This window comes from Xiphophorus maculatus, chromosome 1 (assembly GCF_002775205.1).
Source record: "Xiphophorus maculatus strain JP 163 A chromosome 1, X_maculatus-5.0-male, whole genome shotgun sequence".
NCBI classification, from domain to species: Eukaryota; Metazoa; Chordata; class Actinopteri; order Cyprinodontiformes; family Poeciliidae; genus Xiphophorus; species Xiphophorus maculatus.
In genome coordinates this window covers 2,521,225-2,541,195 of record NC_036443.1, presented here as the reverse complement: position 1 = coordinate 2,541,195, position 19,971 = coordinate 2,521,225, and the positions used below count along the sequence as shown (strand labels likewise).

At 38.5% G+C, this 19,971-nt stretch overlaps 1 protein-coding gene across 2 annotated transcripts in view; it reads right to left on the bottom strand.

Moving 5' to 3' along the window:
* Positions 1 to 19,971, bottom strand: part of LOC102220729 (plexin-A1-like) — a 289,583-nt gene that overhangs the window by 80,102 nt on the left and 189,510 nt on the right. For both annotated transcript variants that reach the window (XM_023337491.1, XM_023337496.1), the window contains exon 10: positions 5,910 to 6,110. In XM_023337491.1, coding sequence (XP_023193259.1) covers positions 5,910 to 6,110 — 201 coding nt within the window. The remainder of the gene's footprint in view (positions 1 to 5,909; positions 6,111 to 19,971) is intronic.

Genomic DNA, 19,971 nt, shown 5'->3' with positions numbered 1-19,971 from the left:
GAAGTGTTATTGGACGTGTTGAAAGTCTCAAGGTGAGACTCAAAGTCTCAAGGTGAGACTTTCAACATGTTATGAACTCTCAAGTATGGTGAAGGTAGCATCATGCTGTGGGTTTGAGTGGTTTTTGCTATAAAAACGGAGGCAGAGGACTTCCTCCAAATCTTTTAACTGCACTAAAAAAGAAAAAAAAAAAACAAGATGGCTGACATGGCAGGAAATGGTGAAATGTTCAGCCTGAACTTGGCTGCTGATTACCAAAGACCATCTACTTTCCAAGCAAGCATCTTGCTGAAAGACGTTTGTCCAAATCTTATTTGGAATCAGTAGTATGATAAATTCAAGCCTGAACCTGTGGATTAGAAAAAAACAACAACAAAATAATCTTTTTTGTTGTTTTCTTTTTTTTATAATTAAAGATGTGTCATCATTAGATCCTTCAAATAAATCATTATGAATCCCAAACTGAATCCCAGTTTCCTGCCTGACACCAGTCAGATAAAGATACATTTTCAGACACTCACACACACACGCACACACACACCCAGAGGCATTCATCTTCCCAAATTGGCTGTGCCAGTGTGCCAGATGCATGGACTTGCAGCAGAAAGTTAACACAAACACACACACACGCATACTTTCACACACACAAGGCCTATCTATGTGTGTCAGTGCAATAAATCATGTAAAGCAAATTCTTGGTCGTTGCTGATGCTACAGTCTCCGTCTGCTCCACATGATTAGGAAGAAGATCATGTGGAGAATCTCCATATGTCTGTTTCATTTTGGGCTTCCAAACCCCTGGGGAGGAAAGGGTTGTGCTTGGGTGTGTGTGTGTTTGTGAAAAAAAAAACCCCGGAGGTATCCCCCGCAGCCCGCCTGCGTCCTGTGTGCGTCTCGTGGACACACTCTCTCTCGTCTCTGCATCGATGCGTTCCGCAGGTCCCTGGTGTATCTGACTTAGCAAGTTCAATGTTTCACTGTTTGGTGAGGGGCTAAATAATGCACAAAGAGACAGTAAGATTGAACGGATGAGTGTACATCCACTGCTGGCTAATTTTCCCTGTGATTTATTACCCTCGGCTACCCAAGAGTCGCAGGCGAGCCGTGGTACATAAACTCACTCCGCCCTGCTGAGAATACGGAACACAATGGTGGCCGGAGTGCCGCTTCACAATCACAGATGGATTTCCATCTATTGATCCTCTGCAGCTTCTGTTTGGACTATAACCACATTTTGTCTTTTATCTGGATAATGTAGTGAATAAAGAAAGAGCATAAACAAATTTCCTCCTGGCATAAGTGACTAGGCGCACTGATCATTTCAGAATTATAGTTTGCCAAATGATTACGGATGTTGTTGGAGGCTTTAATGGAGACAAACCTGCAAAGAAAAGTCTCTTTTTTTACTTTAGATTTTTTTTCTTTTTATTAATCTTGTTTTGGTTCAGAATTGTTACCTCTTCTTTGTGGAACTACAGGATTTCTTCAAGTTTCAGCAAGTCAAATTTTGGACTTTTAAAGACCTTTTAAATGACAAAGATGTTTTCAGACACAGTCTGAAAAAAACAAATATCGGGAATGTTTCAGCATAGCAAAACAATTGCATGTAGCAGGTGAGCTAATGACAAAAATTAGCATAGTCTACTCATGATAGATGCAAAAAAACTAGTTTGCTAGAAATAGTATATAAGCAGTTAGTTACTGCTAACTGACTGGAGTCACAGGATTAATTATGCTACATGTTGCTAATTTTCATCATGCCTTAGTTAACATCAGCTACTATATTAAAGTCTACTTCATTTATGGCTTAATAGCAAAAACGTAATTAAACAAAGTGTAACGCTCTGTATTCACCACATCCCATTTTGTTTTAATTAAAGCTCACATGAGTCTAGAATATCACCAGATTGATGTTAGTCTCATCTGAAATCAAAGTCCCACCCAAGTTTTGGAGAAGTTTATGTTTTCATGGCATAAACTGCTTTCAGTTTATGCCATGAAAAGCTCTTTTTTCTCACAGTACTCTCAAAAAAACCTATTGGCATTTTTGAGATTCAGTTTTAAGGTTGTAGAGTCTTGGAGACCACAACAAGCTGTGGCTGGTGGTAAGAAAAGTATGGCATCTTCTTCAGCCTGGTGGTGAGTGGCTAGAAGAAACACACCAGTGTGTAACATCTTTTATATACCCTAAAGCTGCACTCAGATCAACTTAACGCAGTATAGTACACATACAATTTTTACACTTATTTTAGAGCTCATTCAGTAGACTTTTCAGCTACTGAATTAGCTTATTATGTCTTAAATTGGATTTTCTTTTTCCTCAGCTAAAGAAATGAACTCAAATTAAATGTTTGAATTTACCATGTCTTACAGTGTGAGATGCTACAGCACTGAACTGGGAATGCATTTTATTTTATTTTTTTTCACGTTTTCACCAGGGTGGCTGATACATTTGTCGTCGCCTGTTGAGAGTCCAAGAGAAATGAGTGTTTTATCAAAGCAGCATTGCACGGTTGAACAACTTCTTACCTAAACCAGACTGCCCCCCCACCCCCCCTCTGCTTTTTCTTTCCCCATCCATTTTATTCCAGGAAAAACTTCCCATCTCCATCTGTTTCCCCCTCATTTGTTTGTTTTCCCCTGTTTGCTTGTTGAACTTGGGTCTGTTTTTTCCTTATACTCTCTTCTTTGCATCCATCCATTTCTTTCTATACAGCACTGTCGTCGTTTCCACCTAATCCCCCACCTCCTCTTCGACTCTCTTTGTCTATTTTGCTTCCTTTTGCCTTTTTTTCACCTTCGTGTGCATGTGTATCTGTGTCCGTCAGTCTATCACGCCGCTGCAATTCATCATCATTTTATCTACAGCTCCCTCTAATTGGATCCTATCACAGTCCCACCTGACAAGCAGACAGGCGGGGATGGGGGGGAAAACGGGGGCTTTCTCACTCCACCTAGCTCAGCCTCTGGTATCTACCTCAATCAACAGCTGCAAAGTTGTGTTGAGACCCGTGCGTTTCCTATTTTCCTTGACTCTTGCAGAGATAACGCTGGGATTTTATAAAAGATTGATGTGCACTGAGGAATGAAGAATTGAATGGAGGAGTGTGTTGGGGTGTGGGTGTGTGTGTTTTCTGTGTATGAATTCATCTGGTTTTGTCTTGAGTTTCTGCAGAGGCAGGTCTCTGGCTCTTTCCTACAGCATCAGCAGTAGCAGAGGTGTAGTAATGAATGTATCAGAGTCTATCATAAGACTGGGAATGAAAACCTGCACCGCGCTCCAAAACTAACTGCTGTGTTGGTTCTGGTGATGTGGGAGGAGCTTCTTCAATCTGCACTGTTAAAGGCATAGATAGGCAGGAACAAGTATTCATAGAACACCCCTATGTATTTTATTGGAATTATATGTAATAGACCTACAAAATATTTTTGAGACAGTGTGTAAGGGGAGCCAATTTTAATAGCAATTCTTGTGAAAGACTGTCAATGTCTACTTTGACTGGGCCGTTTTATACTCTTGTGATTGTATGATAGCATTGTAGACAGAAAATAAAGTAAATTTCAGGCAAAAAAAATCTCTAAATTTTCTCCCAAAAACTGAAAGAAATGTTTGACTTTGAAAAGCTGTAAATTTGCTAGAAAAAATTCAAAAACCTTAAAATTAAGATCAGAAATATTTGAGAAAAATACTATTACATTTCTGAGTTTCAAAAGTCAAAAATTTGGAATTTCTAATTTTGACTTTTGAAACTCTGACATTGCCAGGCTATTTTCTAGAAAATTTCTGAGATTCAGCTCAGAAATTCAAATTTTCCTGGCAGAAATTTACTCCTTTTTCTGTCTATAAAGCCCTAACATGCCATCGAATGATTGCCTTGTATTTACCTCCAATTATTTTCAAATTAACTCTGATCAGCTGCCTTGACCCTCCTGAGGAGAGGCCATCCCACACTACATTCAGGTTGATGTGCAGAATCTTCTAATTTTATAACTCTTTGCAAATAAATTACATTTCTCATTTGTCCAGAGTGCCTTCTTCTACAAGTTTACTGCATCTTCATGGTCACCAAGTTTCTCAAACAAACCTTTGAGGTCTTTACAGAAGAAATGCATTTATACTGAGATTAGATTTAACAGCAGTCGGCTCTAATAATTAACTTTGTAGATTCCAATGGTGGGAACATTTCTACTAGTCCACTAAAGTGCCAACAGTCAGAATCAGAATGCTTTTATTGTCTTTGTATAGAAGCACAATGAAAATGACAATATTAGGTAAGATAGGATGAGAAATAAAACAGATATCACACTGTGTCCAAGCAGACACAATGTGGGTTGCAAAAAATCTTCACCAGGTAATAGGGTGGCTCATTTTTTGTTGAGTTAGCAAAAACGCAAACGTGCTAGACTTTACCGGTCCATATCTTTTAGCAGCAGCTGGTAGCAGCGAACTTTACTAAATTTTTAACGATTGAACGCTAAATTGTAAAGGGCTAAATTACTTGGCTGTTTGGTAAACTTTCAGTTGAACACAGTTAAACATCTGTGTTGACATTGTGGTTATTGACTGTGTGACGTTTGGTTGACGTTTATTCTGTAAACGTGTAAACTTAGCAATGCTCAACAGCTACTGAACTGAAACCGCAGGTCGAGATCTTTTAAAGAATCACTTTCTGAAGCGTAAACATTCAGTAAGGTGTGTAGTTACAAATTTTACACTATAAAAGGCAAAACAACGAGTTTCAACATGGTTGAATTTAGCACACTAACATTAGCTTTTGCTATATGCCATATTGGTACAGCACTTTAGAGTTAGTGGGACTAATTTGTATGTTTCGGTTAGTGGTGCACACCACTGTCCGAAGCCTATTGGTTACACTTTTACTGTCATAGTAAAGGAGAACGAATACCCAAGCATGCAAAACGTTTCAGATTTTAAATTCTGAAAACTTTGGAACTGATGTGTCATTATAATTTTAGAGTCGTGCTCTGCTTTGTGTTTGTCTATCACATAAAATCACAATGGAAACTTTTTCACAGCACTGTACACTTTTTTTCTTAGAAGGTGTTTGATTAATGCCTGAGAAGGACACCAGGACTAACAAAAAGTCTGTGTCTTACTTTGCCTAAGGAATAGAAATGTCATTCAAAGTAATGAGAGTAAAGGCCAGAATTCCTTTAGAACCATGCTATTTAAATATTCAGCTTGATGAACAGCACTTACTGTTTTTACAGCTCATTCAATATTCAAAAGGCTTCAGAGCAGGCATGTCATTAAAGGACAAATCTGCCAAAAAAACTGGTAATAACAACCCTAAAAGTCAAACCTAAAAGCACAATCACTTCCGTGAAGCAATTACAGGAAGGCGAGCGACTAAATATGCATGATTTACCTCTCTGAAGCACAAAAGAACTGCAGGAGCTATCATTATGATCTGGAAATCAACTTCAATGATATGCCCATGAACTATTTTTGAGTCACCGTCCAACATCAGAGGCAGAAAGAATTCAAGGATCACAGCGCCCGGTGCTCGATCGTTCCTTTTGTAGAGTTCAGAAGCGCCGGGAGGTTGCAAATCAGCAACGTGAACCTGTGGTAATGCAGAAGTCAGCTAAATGAGGCGCAGCAGCTGACAGGTGTGGGACAAGCTGATGGAAAGGAGGTTGGCGGTGCTGCCAAAGCCACACATCGCTTCCCCCTACACCCCCCCAACACTTTTTGCAGCTTGGTTCCACGTTGGACCGGTCATGTGCTACGTTAGCTCAGAACTGGAATTGGTAAAACGCCTGACGTCCTGACTGGAGCTCAGGAAATGACGACTTCTACAACGGTGACAGCAACACAAAACACGCAAAAGACACAAAAACTCATGACTTTCTGGAAGGTGTGTGAGTTTTCACGCTGATCTTACCATGGTCTTCTGACACTGGATGCTGGAGCTGTTGAACCTCAGCGCCGGGACGCTGTGTGTGCTGCCCTGGATGTGAAAGATGCACTCGTAGTTCTGCTGTCCGGACTGAGGCTGGGGGAGGTTCTGAGCCAGCAGGGTGATCGGCCTCATTACCCCGGCTGGAATGTAGATCTGAGTGGAGGGCAGGATCTGAGGGCAGTCCTGGAGGAAGAATACGAAGAGAGGAAACGTAAATAAACGCCAAACATTAACTTCAACTTCCCATCACCATCCATTCAAATTCAATGTTTTAAATCAACTACTGTATTTTTCAGACTATAAGCCGCTACTTTTGTCCCATGCTTTGAACCATGCGGCTTGTAGCCCGGTGCGGCTTTTCTGTGGATTTTCCTTCAACCACCATGGGGCTCTTTAGCAGGAAGTGAATCATTGGAAATCAAACTTTGCAATCAAAGAAGAAAGTGTTGATTTTCATTTAGCACAAGCACATGCTAGCAGCAGGCACAATGGAGAAATTTCTTCAAGCTCATACCTCCTCATCATGGAAACAACACGAAGAAGTTCATATGATGCAGCTTTTAAGTTGAAATCTATCGATCTGGTAGTACAGATCGATAGCCGCTGCACGTAAGCTCAGTGTGAACGAATCCATGGTTTGACGTTGGAGACGCCTCTGCTGCTTCCTTGTGGAAAACCGAGAGCAGCGGAGATACCAGCAGCTTATAGCCCGGTGCGGCTTATATATGTACATTTCCAGTTTTTTAAAAAGACTTTGCAGGTGCGGCTTATAGTGAGGTGCGCTCTATCGTCCGGAAAATACGGTAAATACAACTCAATGTGATGTGAAACACTGTGATACAATATAAAACATAATATGTCACAATGTAATGTGAAACATTATATCATCCACTATAGTATAGTACAATGGTACAATGTAATAGAACACCATATATGATGCATCACAACATACAGTATGAGCCTACAGGATATAATATGAATAAACTATAATATTAGATGATATAATATGAGGTGGCGTGGCATGAATGAAGCAGGAAAATTGATTTGTAGCTGAATAAAAAAGGCATATTTTTTAAATTCAAGCACAATGAGCCACAATCCAGTATAAAAGTGATTATAGGAAAAAAATCAGAACTAAACTGAGTTTGTTTTCTAGATTATGCTCATAAATGGGAAATGTAAACTTGGTGACTCTCACAGGTGTACAAAGATACTACAAAGCATTAGGGACATTGTAAATTTAAAAAATAAATAAATAAAACTCCCACCAAAAGTCAGGAATTTCTAGATTATGTTCACATATTTACAAGTAAAAAACCCCAAAATTCTATGTTGATGAAAAGGTAAAAAAAAAGAAGGTACATTTCCAGATGAAACTTCATAAATTTAATGTTTTAAGTTTTCTTTTTTAGCGCAAAGTTCTCACTTTGCAATTACAGAGAACATCTCAGTATTTTAAATGCATGACTTTTATACACGCACAAGTCTCTCTTTCTTATATAAATGTGGAATTTATCTAGAAACTTTAGAGTTTTTTGCTGGAAGTGTACTACAGTAAAGTACACATTACACATTATTTTTCCCTTCATCTTCAATAACCCGTATAGCCCGTTGTGAAAAAAAAAAAGTTTCTAAATAGCAAGGGCGTAGGTTTGGTCTAAGTTTTGGTGGGACCTTACAACTTACTGACCAACCCCCCCCACCCCCGTGCGCGCACCGACCATTTTTGACCAGTGGGGAGGGGGGGGTGCACCACATTGGCTTAATAACCCCTCCCCCCAACCATAACCATAACTTGATCATACATCTTGTGTATACTCAGCAGATCAGTTCAAGAACACTTTACTTTTTCCTTTTCAAAATTCAGCAGCGTAACCTGGTTTGTATTCACACTAGCTTAACTTAATTTAAGACTAACACTTCAAATGCCATATTTACTGAGATAATTTCACAGTATAACTAACACCTCACCTGGAGCCCTGAAGCTCCAGCCACCTCTCCATCGTTCTGCTCTGCCCCTTGCTCTGCTGTCTGAGCATCCTATGTGAAAACGTATTACATAATTAACAGACCTATTCTGCCTCACATTCAGTGCTGACCTTACTAAACACCGGACTTTACAACAAATGCGTTGCGTGATAGATATCTAACTTATGGGTCCACTCACTGTACTTACAGCCGAGGTAGCGAAATAACTTCTAATGTCTGTCGTCCTTTTCTTTTTTGGTGGCGACATGGTCTCAGAGACTCATAATAAATGTCAAACTCAGAAGGAGACGCGTTCACTGTCAGCACCATGGACCAAGCTTCCGTTCCACGTGTGGCCAGCTGGCCGCCGCCTGTTGCGGCTAATCAAAGAACGTAGATCCATGTTCTTTGAGCCAATAGCGGGTCGTCATAGTTCATAACAGCGAATTTTAAAATGAATGCTACCACTGCGTAGTATATTGAAATATTAAACTAATCAGTGTACATTTCCGTTTATTTATTTTGTTTTTGTTAAAAAATACATTTTTTTTTTTATTAATATGGCAAAAATTGGTCGGGACTATTTTATATCCCTTGAATATTGGTCGTGACATGTCACGACCGTCCATACCCAAACCTACGCCCATGCTAAATAGTAACTAAGGCAGTAAAATAGCTTTAAAAAGCAAGGAGGATGGAAAAGAAGAGTGCAAAAGTCCCCAAATACAAAATTGGGCAGAACATCATGTGTCAAATCAAAGTACTACAAAATTGTACACAGCTCTGGGTTTGACCAACATGTCATACTTAAGATGTCAGTTCAGAAATGACATTGTATCAAGACGATCAAACTAAATTAAATTGTTGAAATGACAATGTAATTTCTGCAGAGCTCTTCCCTACCAGTAGGTGGCTCCACTCAGAAGATAATGAAGCTCTCCTGGGAAGGCAGCAGAAGATTAAAGAAGCTAATTCCTGGAGCTAACTTTTGTCTTTCGTATGAAGGGATTGCATTTTTCAATACAAACTCATTAGAAAAAGAAAAACATGCGGCTCATGTCCGTGAATCATTACTTAACCTGAATGCCAGCATGAAGCAAAGCAAGAAGAAAACAATATATCATCATCGCTTCAATCCATAGAAAAAACATGCAGATTTAAAAGTGACTAAAAATGCCTTTGGCAGCGCAATTTGGATAAATTCCCTCACGTCCATTATGATGAATCCGTTTTCTTTTCGCTTCCCAACAGCGTTCTACCACACTGGACGCTAATCCAGCGCCATTCCAGCTTCCTTTGTTCTCCGGCCGACATCAACCAGCCTAAAACCCTTTCTTACAAATGATCATCTCTCAGGAGGATCAGCTCGTTTTTTTTTTTTTTTTTTTTTTTTTTATTAAATACTGAATATTGAATGTAGCAGTGACTGGTTTAAAAAAAATAAAAAAGTACAAGCCAATTTGGAAAGAGAGCCCCGTTGCCATATCAATGAGGCTTTTATGGATATTAGGCATGTTTTGGCTTAAAGAAACCCATCACAGCATATTCTTATTCCTTCTGTGAGCACCAAACCAGCAGCCTGAGGCAGCATTTCCCACCATACTGTACTGTAACACTGTTTAATGGATTAAAGTGAGATAACTGGGAGTTCAGCACTTTAAACAGCCACCTTCTTGATGCTTTTTAACCAAGAGCAAATTGGCCAAGACAGCATATTTTATTATGTTAATAGAGGCAAGGAAATGTTGCTTTTTTGCCTTAGCAAAAATAAAAGACAATAAAGGGATAAAAACTGGTGTTTTTTTAGAATGCTTCACCAAATGAGATTTAACTCAGTCAAGATTAGAGAAGCTTCTTTGGGTCGCAGGTGAAAACTCTTGAATCTTCAAATATCATATCAGGGTACAAGATTTAAACTGTTTTACTTTCTCTGAAATCTAAACGTGTAAAAAAAAAAAAAAAAAAATCAGAAACAAGTAGTTTCTACCCTTCAGATTAACCTCAACAGCGAGACAAGGATGTTGTAAATCATTGATAGGATGTATGAATATTAAAAAGCAAATGCAACAACTAATCCCACTTCAAACACCATCAAGCCCACTGTAATTGTCCTATTGTGATAGCAAACATTTGTATCAAAGAGAAATCTCAGACAGCAGGATGCTGTCTGAGCAACAGGGAAGCAGAGCAGAACCATACCAACAGTTTTATTAATACAGTCAGAAAAAAACGTGAGTCTAAAGGAAAAGGAAAATGCTGGGAGGATGGCATAACACCAGCCAAAAACCTCTTACTCTTTCTCAAAAGTCTTCATACTGTGTAACAACTAATTGAGAAACTGCAACAATATTTCAATGACCTGTTTCAATATATTATGATTATAGGGATAATAATGTAAAAAATACCTCTGTTTAAAATCACAGATACTTAATTTGAGAGATCCATGGTGGATGGATGGATCCAGTAAGGGTTTATGCCCCAAAGTTAAGGGGTTTTAACAATTTTCATTTTAAAATGGTAATTCTAGAAAAATCTAAACAGTAATTGTCACGTTAAAAATTGACTTTTCCTCTGTGGACTTTTTTGACAAACCTGCTGTGACAAAATCCAAGATGTTTCTAGGAACATATCCTCAACACACTTGACCAGGCCAGATTTGACATTCCCCAACTCTTAGTTCATCCTCCTCCTGGTCTAGGATTCACCTACTTGGCCCACCATCTTTGGAACACACTCCTTTTAAGACATTTCCATCGTACTCGACACTAGGGTTAGTCAAATACCTTCAACTCCGCCATATCTCAAAACCAGTAAGCCACCCTCCCAACTGTGCATTTCATAGCATTTTGGATAATTTTCAACCACTCACTCCAAAATATTCCTTTCCCCTTTCAGACGCCTCAGATAAGGAACTCTGTTGTATTTTTCCTGTGAACAATTATTTTCTGTAAATATTGTGAATGTTCCGTGACTAATTCTAAATAGTAAATTACCTCAAAACATCACAGCAGTAATACTAAAACTACAACTGTTAGCATAATAACCATTAAAACAGGTTAGCTTTTTATCCGTGTGATCAGGTGCTATCATTATCGCAACTAAAAACTTATGAGGTAAAATAACTTTCTGTGAACTCCTCTACATAAATGCTGATATTTTTTTCCTCACAAAGTAACAGGAAAGAAAACTGATAAGATATCGAATCAATGCCAGGAAGCTCAGTGAAGCAGACTGTTAGTCAGTGAGGCTGACAGTCAAATTTTAAGCAGTCACAGATGCTGTCAGAATGCTCACGAGCCGATTTTAATCTTAGAAAAATAACAAAAAAAGATGAGCTGAAGGAAATATAAGGAATAAAGGGAAGGTAAAAAAAAAACACAACGGACTCCCTGAAGGCATCAGTCGGGATGGAAGAAAAAGAAATGTACAAAGGAGCATGGATGAATCCCATAATGACGGAGAACCGTTGCATGTTTTTACAAAATAAATGAACATGGAGGCAGAATATTGGAGGTATTGTTTGGATGATTGCTCCCTCTGTTTTTGGATGCTGTGTGCCTCGACGGATTTTTTGATGGTTATTATGATGCGCAACCGTGGCAACAAGGTGTTTTCACAACAGGGAGCAGCTGATTAGCATCTCAAAAGCTAAAGTTCAAACCATATCTTCCTTCGATCATAAAGAACGTGTCTCTGCCTGGCTTTCCGACCATACAGGCAGAAACAGATTTAATGAGGAGAAGCAAAAGCAAATGATGGGGATCAGCAGTGGTTGCCAATAACTGAAGGTCAGGACATGTTTCCATGCAATATTATCTATGCTGCCCAAAAATCGAGCTGCTAGCTTTAATCAGAGGCTTCTTCAGCTCAATGGCAAAACTGACTGCTACCCTTCCTTCACACATCAACATCCACAACGTCTTTTTAAAGATACTTGGATGATACGACTTAAAACTTTTAATTTCTCTTTTGCATACGTAAATCACTTTTTAATTGAATTGGAATCACCATGAGTCACATACTACTAAGGTCACTTTACTACTAAAGTAAACCTGAACCTTCAGAGGCACATAAACAGTTACAAAGTCAACCTTATATCACATGAAAAACATTTAAACGATAACAACTTATGTCGGTCCAAGATCTAGAGAAAGTCATCCATGTGTTTTTCTTTAGTCACATTGATTACTCCAACAGTGTCTTAAAAAAAATCAATCAGATGGGCTACTGCAAAAGAAAAGAGCTTGTTACTAGTTTTTAGAGTTTGACGTATCCCTAATAGTTTGAGTTTTGCCAAAACTAAGCATCCGACTTTGAAACCGACAGCAAAAACTGACCACCAGATCAATTTATGGGCTCTGCACATAAAATGTACTGTAGATGCATCTGAATCACGGTGGCATTCCTTTGAAGAACGTGATTGCACTCAAACACATCCCTCACATTGGGCTTACATGTATTGCACAAAAGACGCCACTGCACAAACCCCTGAAAGAGAAAGAGAGGGCAGCACACAAAGGAGGCAGGGAGCGAACAAAAGATTCAGCAGCAGAGGATTGTGGGAGCTGTTTCATTAGGAGTGGTGACAGGTGTCAGAGCTGAGTCTGCATCAGATAGCGGAGCGGCTCAACACAATGAGACACAACAATCTCCTTTACCTGGGGGAATCCTCTAATGCCTCTTTTCTCTCTCCACTCTTTTCTCTCTTCCTGCAGTTCACAATTGATCTTTTCTACATTCTGTGTAGCATCCCTGTTTTTACCCCTACTTTCACCTTCTGTTTGATCCTTTCTACTGGGATAACGCTAGATGCATTCCCCTTTCTTTTTCCTTCTCCCCAGGACGTTCTTTAGATCCACACCTGGAATTCTGCCACTCGTTGCGCCTGGATACCAATCTGTACAACTGCAGATCAGCGAGAGGAAATGCCTTGTTAAAATCTGAAATTATATCATTGGGATTTAGAGATCAATGAAGATGAGATTTTGTTAGTCATGCGCGCCACAAATCTGGAATTTATTGAAAGTGTGATGGAGGTGGGAATTTATTGCATTGTTTATCGTGAACATTTTCTTAAACGAATTTTAATTTATCCTTCAGGAATAGCCACACAGTTATCTAAAAAAGTAGTAATCAGGAAACTGAATATAAATAAACAGAACACGTTTTACCTGCAAATACAGTAAATAACATGGATTATATTGGAAGCACATTATCACCATCTAGGGATAAAGGTGGGTGGAATAAGAGTGGAACTACTTGAACATAATGTTGCTCCACTATGAATAAATAAGTTGTATAATGAAAGAAGCTAAAACTCCTGCTACAAAGTTTAGCAGGAGTCCTGTAAACTTCAGTGTTTACAGGAAGTGATCAGAAAGAAATCTTTGCCAGCGATAGAATGTCTTCAACATTCCTCTTTCTCTGACTTCAATTGCTCAATATGTGGAAGCGTGGCCAACACAGACTTAACGGCTTTGTTCATTTCCTCTGCTGCCATTGATAAACTACACTCTTAGACAGTCTCCCATTCTAACAGTGTTCACAGCTTCTCCTGATTGCTGATTGGAAATTCTACCAGAGAAATTGAGCTCTATGAGAGAAATCCCAGACGAAGCACTGAAGGGAGATGAGAATCAAGTGGAATTGTAAAAGAAAGGAAATGGGCTAAGTCAACTTCACAAAATCTGCTAAAATTTGTGAAAAAATGTTAGAAGACACATGAATACATTTGTAAGGCACTCTAGAAATGTCTCTAGAAAAACTAAGTTCTTGAAATCCTTGGACTTGATTATTAAAGTGAGGATTGCCTTTATTTTTAAAAACCTATGGACAAAAATGTTGCAACTGGCCTGCAACAAATAAAAAAGAAATACACGTAATACACGCACAAACTGAACATCTCACACTAAAACACACACACACATGAACACACTCTGACACCAATCCGGAGCTAAATCTTGCCCTCTGGCTTTGAGCTGTAAACTAGTGCTGGGGCCTGTGGAGTGTTTTACAGTAGCCTTGGGGCCAAACACACAGATGCTGTGATCAAAGGAGAGGAAGGTAAGCCTTCAGAAAGAAATTAGTCTGAGCCTCTCTTCTGAACTGCTGCTGTTAAATCTCTATTAGGGTTTCTAGCAGTTTCTACCACTGTCTGCCTGGGTAGTCACTGCACTATGCTACGTTATTATAGGTTCAGAAAAGATTTTTTTTTCCTAAAATCTATTGATATTGAAGCAATTGACTCGGAAAACTACAACAGACAAAAACGAGTCGAATTCAGAATTCATGTTAGCAATTGTTGGATGGACGAACATCAATTTGTTTTTGTTGACAAACCAGAAAATAAACTTATATTAATAATAACCTAACATTTTTAAATGTAGTTGTATAGAAATTAACTTAATTTTTAATTTACCGCAATTTTTGTTCAGAAAAAAAAAAAAAAAATATATATATATATATATATATATATCTCCAAACTATTAAATTTAAAAGAGGTCAATTCTGAAACGTTGTTTTAATAGTGACAGCTGTCAGGGTAAAAGTGCTCAGAAGTCTGAGTTTCTGTGTTCCTAATTGAAGAAACAACTAGAATATCAACATAAGGTTAAGGTTTTGAGTTATATGCAACTATATGGCTTCTAGTAGAAATAGTTAGTGAGCATGAAACGACTGTTAGTGAATATGTTGGCAGAGTAGATCTGTCACAATAAATTTTGTTGGACGATAAATTGTCCCAGAAGTTATTGAGCTTAATGATAGTATTGTTTTGAGTCACATAATGCTAATGGGGTAATAATGGAACTACACCCTCAAATATACTTTAATTTCCAACAAACATTTAACAGTGGAACTTTAAGACATTTTAAACATCCAAAATAAATAAACTAAACACTTGAATCAACCAATAAAATGGACACAGAAGTATTTGGAAACAAAATTGTCCTTCAAAAAAGTATCTAGTTTAAAAAATGCACCAGACCAAAGACTTTTGTCATCCAATCTTTAGTAGACAGTGAGAAAAACAATCATGCAAATGTAAATGATCAAGCTCGTTTTAATTTATTATGCGATTAATTTATATATTGCTTATTGCAACAGGCCTATGTACTGTAAGTGTTTGAATGAAAGAGTGTTTTGTTGTTGACTTGTATCAGTCAAAAAATGTGCTTCTGCATCAGTTTGAAATTTTGACCGTTGCATTCAGAGTTGCAAAGGTGCGAAAAAAATAAATAACTTAAAAGTTTGTGGAAAGCCAAAAACCACTCAGCAATTATTAAATCTTCTGCCACACAGAAAAGACGGAAGAATTCAGCAGAGACAATACAAACAGGCCTCGTATTGCATTGCGAGGATTGGCTTAGCTTTTAAATTGAGAAAGTGGTTGCTAGAAAAACAACACGTTTTATTGTGTTGGCCTTGTCAGCAAACCTGATTCGATGACAGCCCGATACATGTGCGCATTTGTGTTCCACAAAGGAAAACTGAGTGCCTTTTAAACGCATAGCAAGTGGATCAATCACAATTGTCGTGTTATTTGTTGCTGTGATGGCCTTGCTACAAACCACAGTGCAAAGCAGACATCAATGCTGTAGACTTTGCATTGTGTGGGTTGGCATTCAGAGTTTCCAGCGACGTTTGAGTAAAAAAAAGACAAACAACTTCACTGGTTAGGTTGAATGAGGGATTTAGGTGGTTTGGGAAACATACACAAGATCTTAAAACACACACATTTTTAAATGTGTGTATTTTACACTTTAACAGCAAGTTAAAGTGTAAAATAAATGACAAAATGATACAATGTTTCAAAACATTTTTTCTACCTTTAGTGTGACATGTTTCCTGTGTAATTCGACTGAAAACATTTTTGAAGAACCTTTTTAATTACAGTTTAACATTCACTTTCCTTGAGTTTACACCCAAGAGCTTTTATACATCTAAAATTTTAATTACATTTTCTCATTCTATTGCTCAAACTAGAGTTTGCACGAAGGTAAACAAATGTTCAATAAGACTTCCAATTAGCATCTTGAATTCTTAGAAGTTAACAACACTGTGAGAGTTACATAAATGTCCAATAAGCCCTGAATGTGTTCTAAAGGTGATGACTTCCTGTAGTCTCCATGTTTCCAGGATAATGAGTAGGGTTGCAGGATAAAATCCTTCTCTAAAGAAAACACCTTTGCTTCAGTTAATCTCTTACAACCACTTATGAGATGCTGAAAGTTAACTTGAACTTTTTGATGTCATTTCTAAAGCTGTATTTGGCATGAAAACACCTCTACACATCACTAAAGGAACACCATGGGAACAGTGAAACATGCTGGGATCCTGTTCTGCGGTCACTTTTCTTTACATAGAACTGTGTTTTGGCTCAAAGTGGTTGAAATTTGTGAGTGATCCCAAATACCATCCAGTTTGACCCAAAATCTTCAGATCCCTAGAAAGCTGAAGATGAAGAATTTTTACAAATGATATATGCTTTACTATAAGAACTCTTACATTTTCAAATGATGTCAAAATGATTCTGAGGAAAAATCCTTTGGGTTCTCCAGGAGAGGTGAACTGAAAGGTAAAGTCAAGGTTTGGGATTCTGATAGACCACCTACCAAATAAAGACTGCATTAACTCCAACAAGATTGCCAGTACAGCAGTTAAAACTGGACATGATTTTTGGTGAATTCAAAGAAAAAATAAAAAAATTACTAATCATAGTCTCATTTTGAATATATGAGAAAACCTGGGCTTTTTAATCAAGGTGCATAGACTTTTGAGATCCACTGTAGATCCTGTGTCACCTAAAGGAGCCAAAGTTTCTTCAGTTTTTCTTGGACAGGAAGTTCAGGATACAGTCAGTGGTTATGTAACAGAACACCTGAGGGTTTCACATGCACTACTTAAAAACAGCACAGTTTTCCAATCTAACTGGAAAGATGTGTGTACACATCTTCCTAACATCTGATCTCCTCTCGCCCCCCTCTGGTCTCTACCTGCCCTGTGGTTTATTTAACCACTGCAACGCCTGCAGTCATGAACTCCAGCTGACTAGGACACCCTGCTGCATTTTCATATTGACTTTTCCTCTCCTCCTCAGTCTAAATCACTTCTCTTTTCCCTTCACCCCCCATTCTCTTATCCTGTGCGGACAAGAGAAAAAAATAATGGGAGGCAATAATTTACTCTCCCAGAACTAGGAAAGCGTTTGTGAAGCTGCAACGGAGAATTTATTTGTAAAAGAAAACAAAAAAGCGAGTTAATTCATGTCAAAGACAAAAAAAGAGAAGTGGAAAACAATTGTTTGATTTTTGTTTGCTTGCTTATTTTTCTTCTTCTTGATTTTCATCATGATGACAACGCTACACTGACAGCGATGTCACACATGAGGCGAGTTCCCCGATTGGCTGCTGGCCGTCACCGACGAGGCCACCTCACTGAGGCACAGACAACCTCAGAGTATGACGGATGAGGAGGTCCGTGTGTGTTTGTCTGTGTGTGTGTATTACAGAAGGTGAGAGGAGGGGTCAACGCGGTGTGGATGGCACCAACGGATTAAAGTCACAGACCAATGGAGCGTTTCAGAAAGAAGGGGGCGAGACCCTATTGACCGGTTTTCTTCTCCACACACACAGAAGAGACGCTGATATGATGACCAAACGTCCCAGTAGAAGAGGGAGAGTAATCCATTCAGCAATATCTCAGTTGGACACACTAACATAGTTATACCCTTAGAGAATAAATTTAACAGGAGGTAACACACTCTCACATACCAGATGTACAGCGGATCATGCAGTAAATCCCAGCAGGTCTCACTACTCAATCTAAAGGGAGACAATTCATGCAACGGTACACACAAAGGTTTTTACCAACAGATTTTTTTTCTCTTTTTCAACTTTTTTTTTTACCTGATCAAGCAAAACAAAAACAAAAAATCTAATTTAAGAACAATGTCACTAAGACACAACTTGGCTAGAACCAAAGCATTAGCTTGATAGACTTGATAATGGAGGAGGGGCTTAGCTTGAGTCAAATCCAACAACTTGAGTCTACATCAGGTCTCAGACGTTTCTTTGTGTTTGCGACTTCAATTCAACTCAATTCTGAGACTCAAGTCCAGATCCAGTGGCTGGTGCTTTCCTAGTTTATGAAAACTGCAAAAAGATACTGCTTTTAGTGAGATATCTACTAGACTGACAACGTAGCCCTTTATCAAAAGAGTCCATTAGAATAGTTGTGTCCTGAGTGTTATCTCTGATGGATAAGTGTGATTGTGTAGCTATCTGTTGGGATGCTATCAGGTCTGGATGGTCAAAGAGGAGGATGTAGACGATAAGCATCAGCTACCCGATCAATAGCTGCTCCTAAAATACCTGTTTGCGTGTGTGTGTGTGCGTGTGTGTGTGTGTGTGTGTGTGTGTGTGTGTGTGTGTGTGTGTGTGTGTGTGTGTGTGTGCGTGTGTGTGTGTGTGTGTAGTTCAGAGGGTAACACAGTGGATACATGTCAGATAAAAAGTTATCCAGAACTGCCTGTCTAGGTGAAGTTTTGTGCTCTTTTTCTTTTGGCCTGCAGGTTCAAAATTTGATGAATTTTGTTTTATAGCATTGGAGAATGACAAAGTGCTCATTGCCACATGGGAACTATCCATAAGGAGTCCTACAGTCTATTTTAAATCACGACCCAGGGAATAATGAGAGACTTCTGTGACCCAGCTTGGAGTCAGGCAACCTTTTCAAGGTCAGTGTAAAAGCCAGTGATGAATGCTCAAACTTTCACAGTCAAGGGCATGAGGTTGTGACTTTCACCTTCTTAATCAGTTCTGAATCTGGTTTGGTAAAGTTTAAAAACCACCAGACAAAGAAAACTCATCCATGCTATACTAACTTTCAAGAAAATGTAATAGGGCCCAAAAAACACTCCTTTACAAAGCTTGATTCATCTTTGCTTTTTGACTCATTCCCTGTGCTTCGGTTCAACAAGAAAACTTTTCAACTGAGTTCCTAGTCGTAGTCTCAGGTGGAAGGAGGGCAAGCACCCCATCGGGACTCTTCTGTTCAATAAAAGGCGCTTTGAACTGCGCTGGAAACCTTTTGGAGTGTCCACCCACTTACAGCCCTTTCCTGTGGGGAATATGAAGATAGTTGAAGTGGTAAAGATAAAGGCTTTATGCCATTATAAACTGGAGATGCATGAATAAAAACAACAGACTGACTTCGTTACAGCTTAATCTGAAGAATTTTTAAAATTCACTCTTAAAAACATTGCAAAGTTGAATACATAATTTTCATATAATTTAACTGGGGAAACATATTACCTCGTCCTCATGTTTGAAAAACAAGTAAAACTGCAAAGGAAAATGTGTCTAGAAAAGGGCAATAAATATAATGAGATAGCAGAGTATTGGGTGCCTACTGAATTTAGAGTGTGGCTTACATACATACATATGTTGATGCATAACAAGGTATTAAAGCTGGAAATTTGGAGTTAAAATTTTGCCATTCTTCATGTCAAAATGTCACACAATTAGCAATGTCAGTTAACCTGGAAATAATATTGCTTTTAAAAGACAAGAGTCTTCAAATTCTGAGAGTAAAGATAAATATCCTCAGTCCTTAGTGTACCTCCATTATGACCGTGGAGGCTTGAAGTGCCCAAATATTCACTTGTATTACTATGCTGTGCAGTTGAGGTTTATGATGTTTAATTACAGTAATCATTCTTCACATTGGACCGACAAGGAGACTCAGGATTTATAATTGACTCTCCCTTCATGTTTATATTCAAATTCAATAATAAAGCTTCTGAAACAGACTAAGAACCCATTTCTTAAAAATATGATAAGAATATCGAGAGATGTAAAATAAATTTTAAATAAGCCAAACTGTCTCTGTTCAGTCCAGTGTGGGGTAACCAATTTTTTGTACCTGGTAGAGCTGATGCAACGTTTAAAGCACGGAAAGACAAAGGACTCCAAATCTTTATGTACCAGACTCAGGCATATTATTGAGCTTTCAGGATCTACGACATAAATTCCACCTAGAGAAGAAACACTTCTTTAAATATCTTCAACTCAGAAAC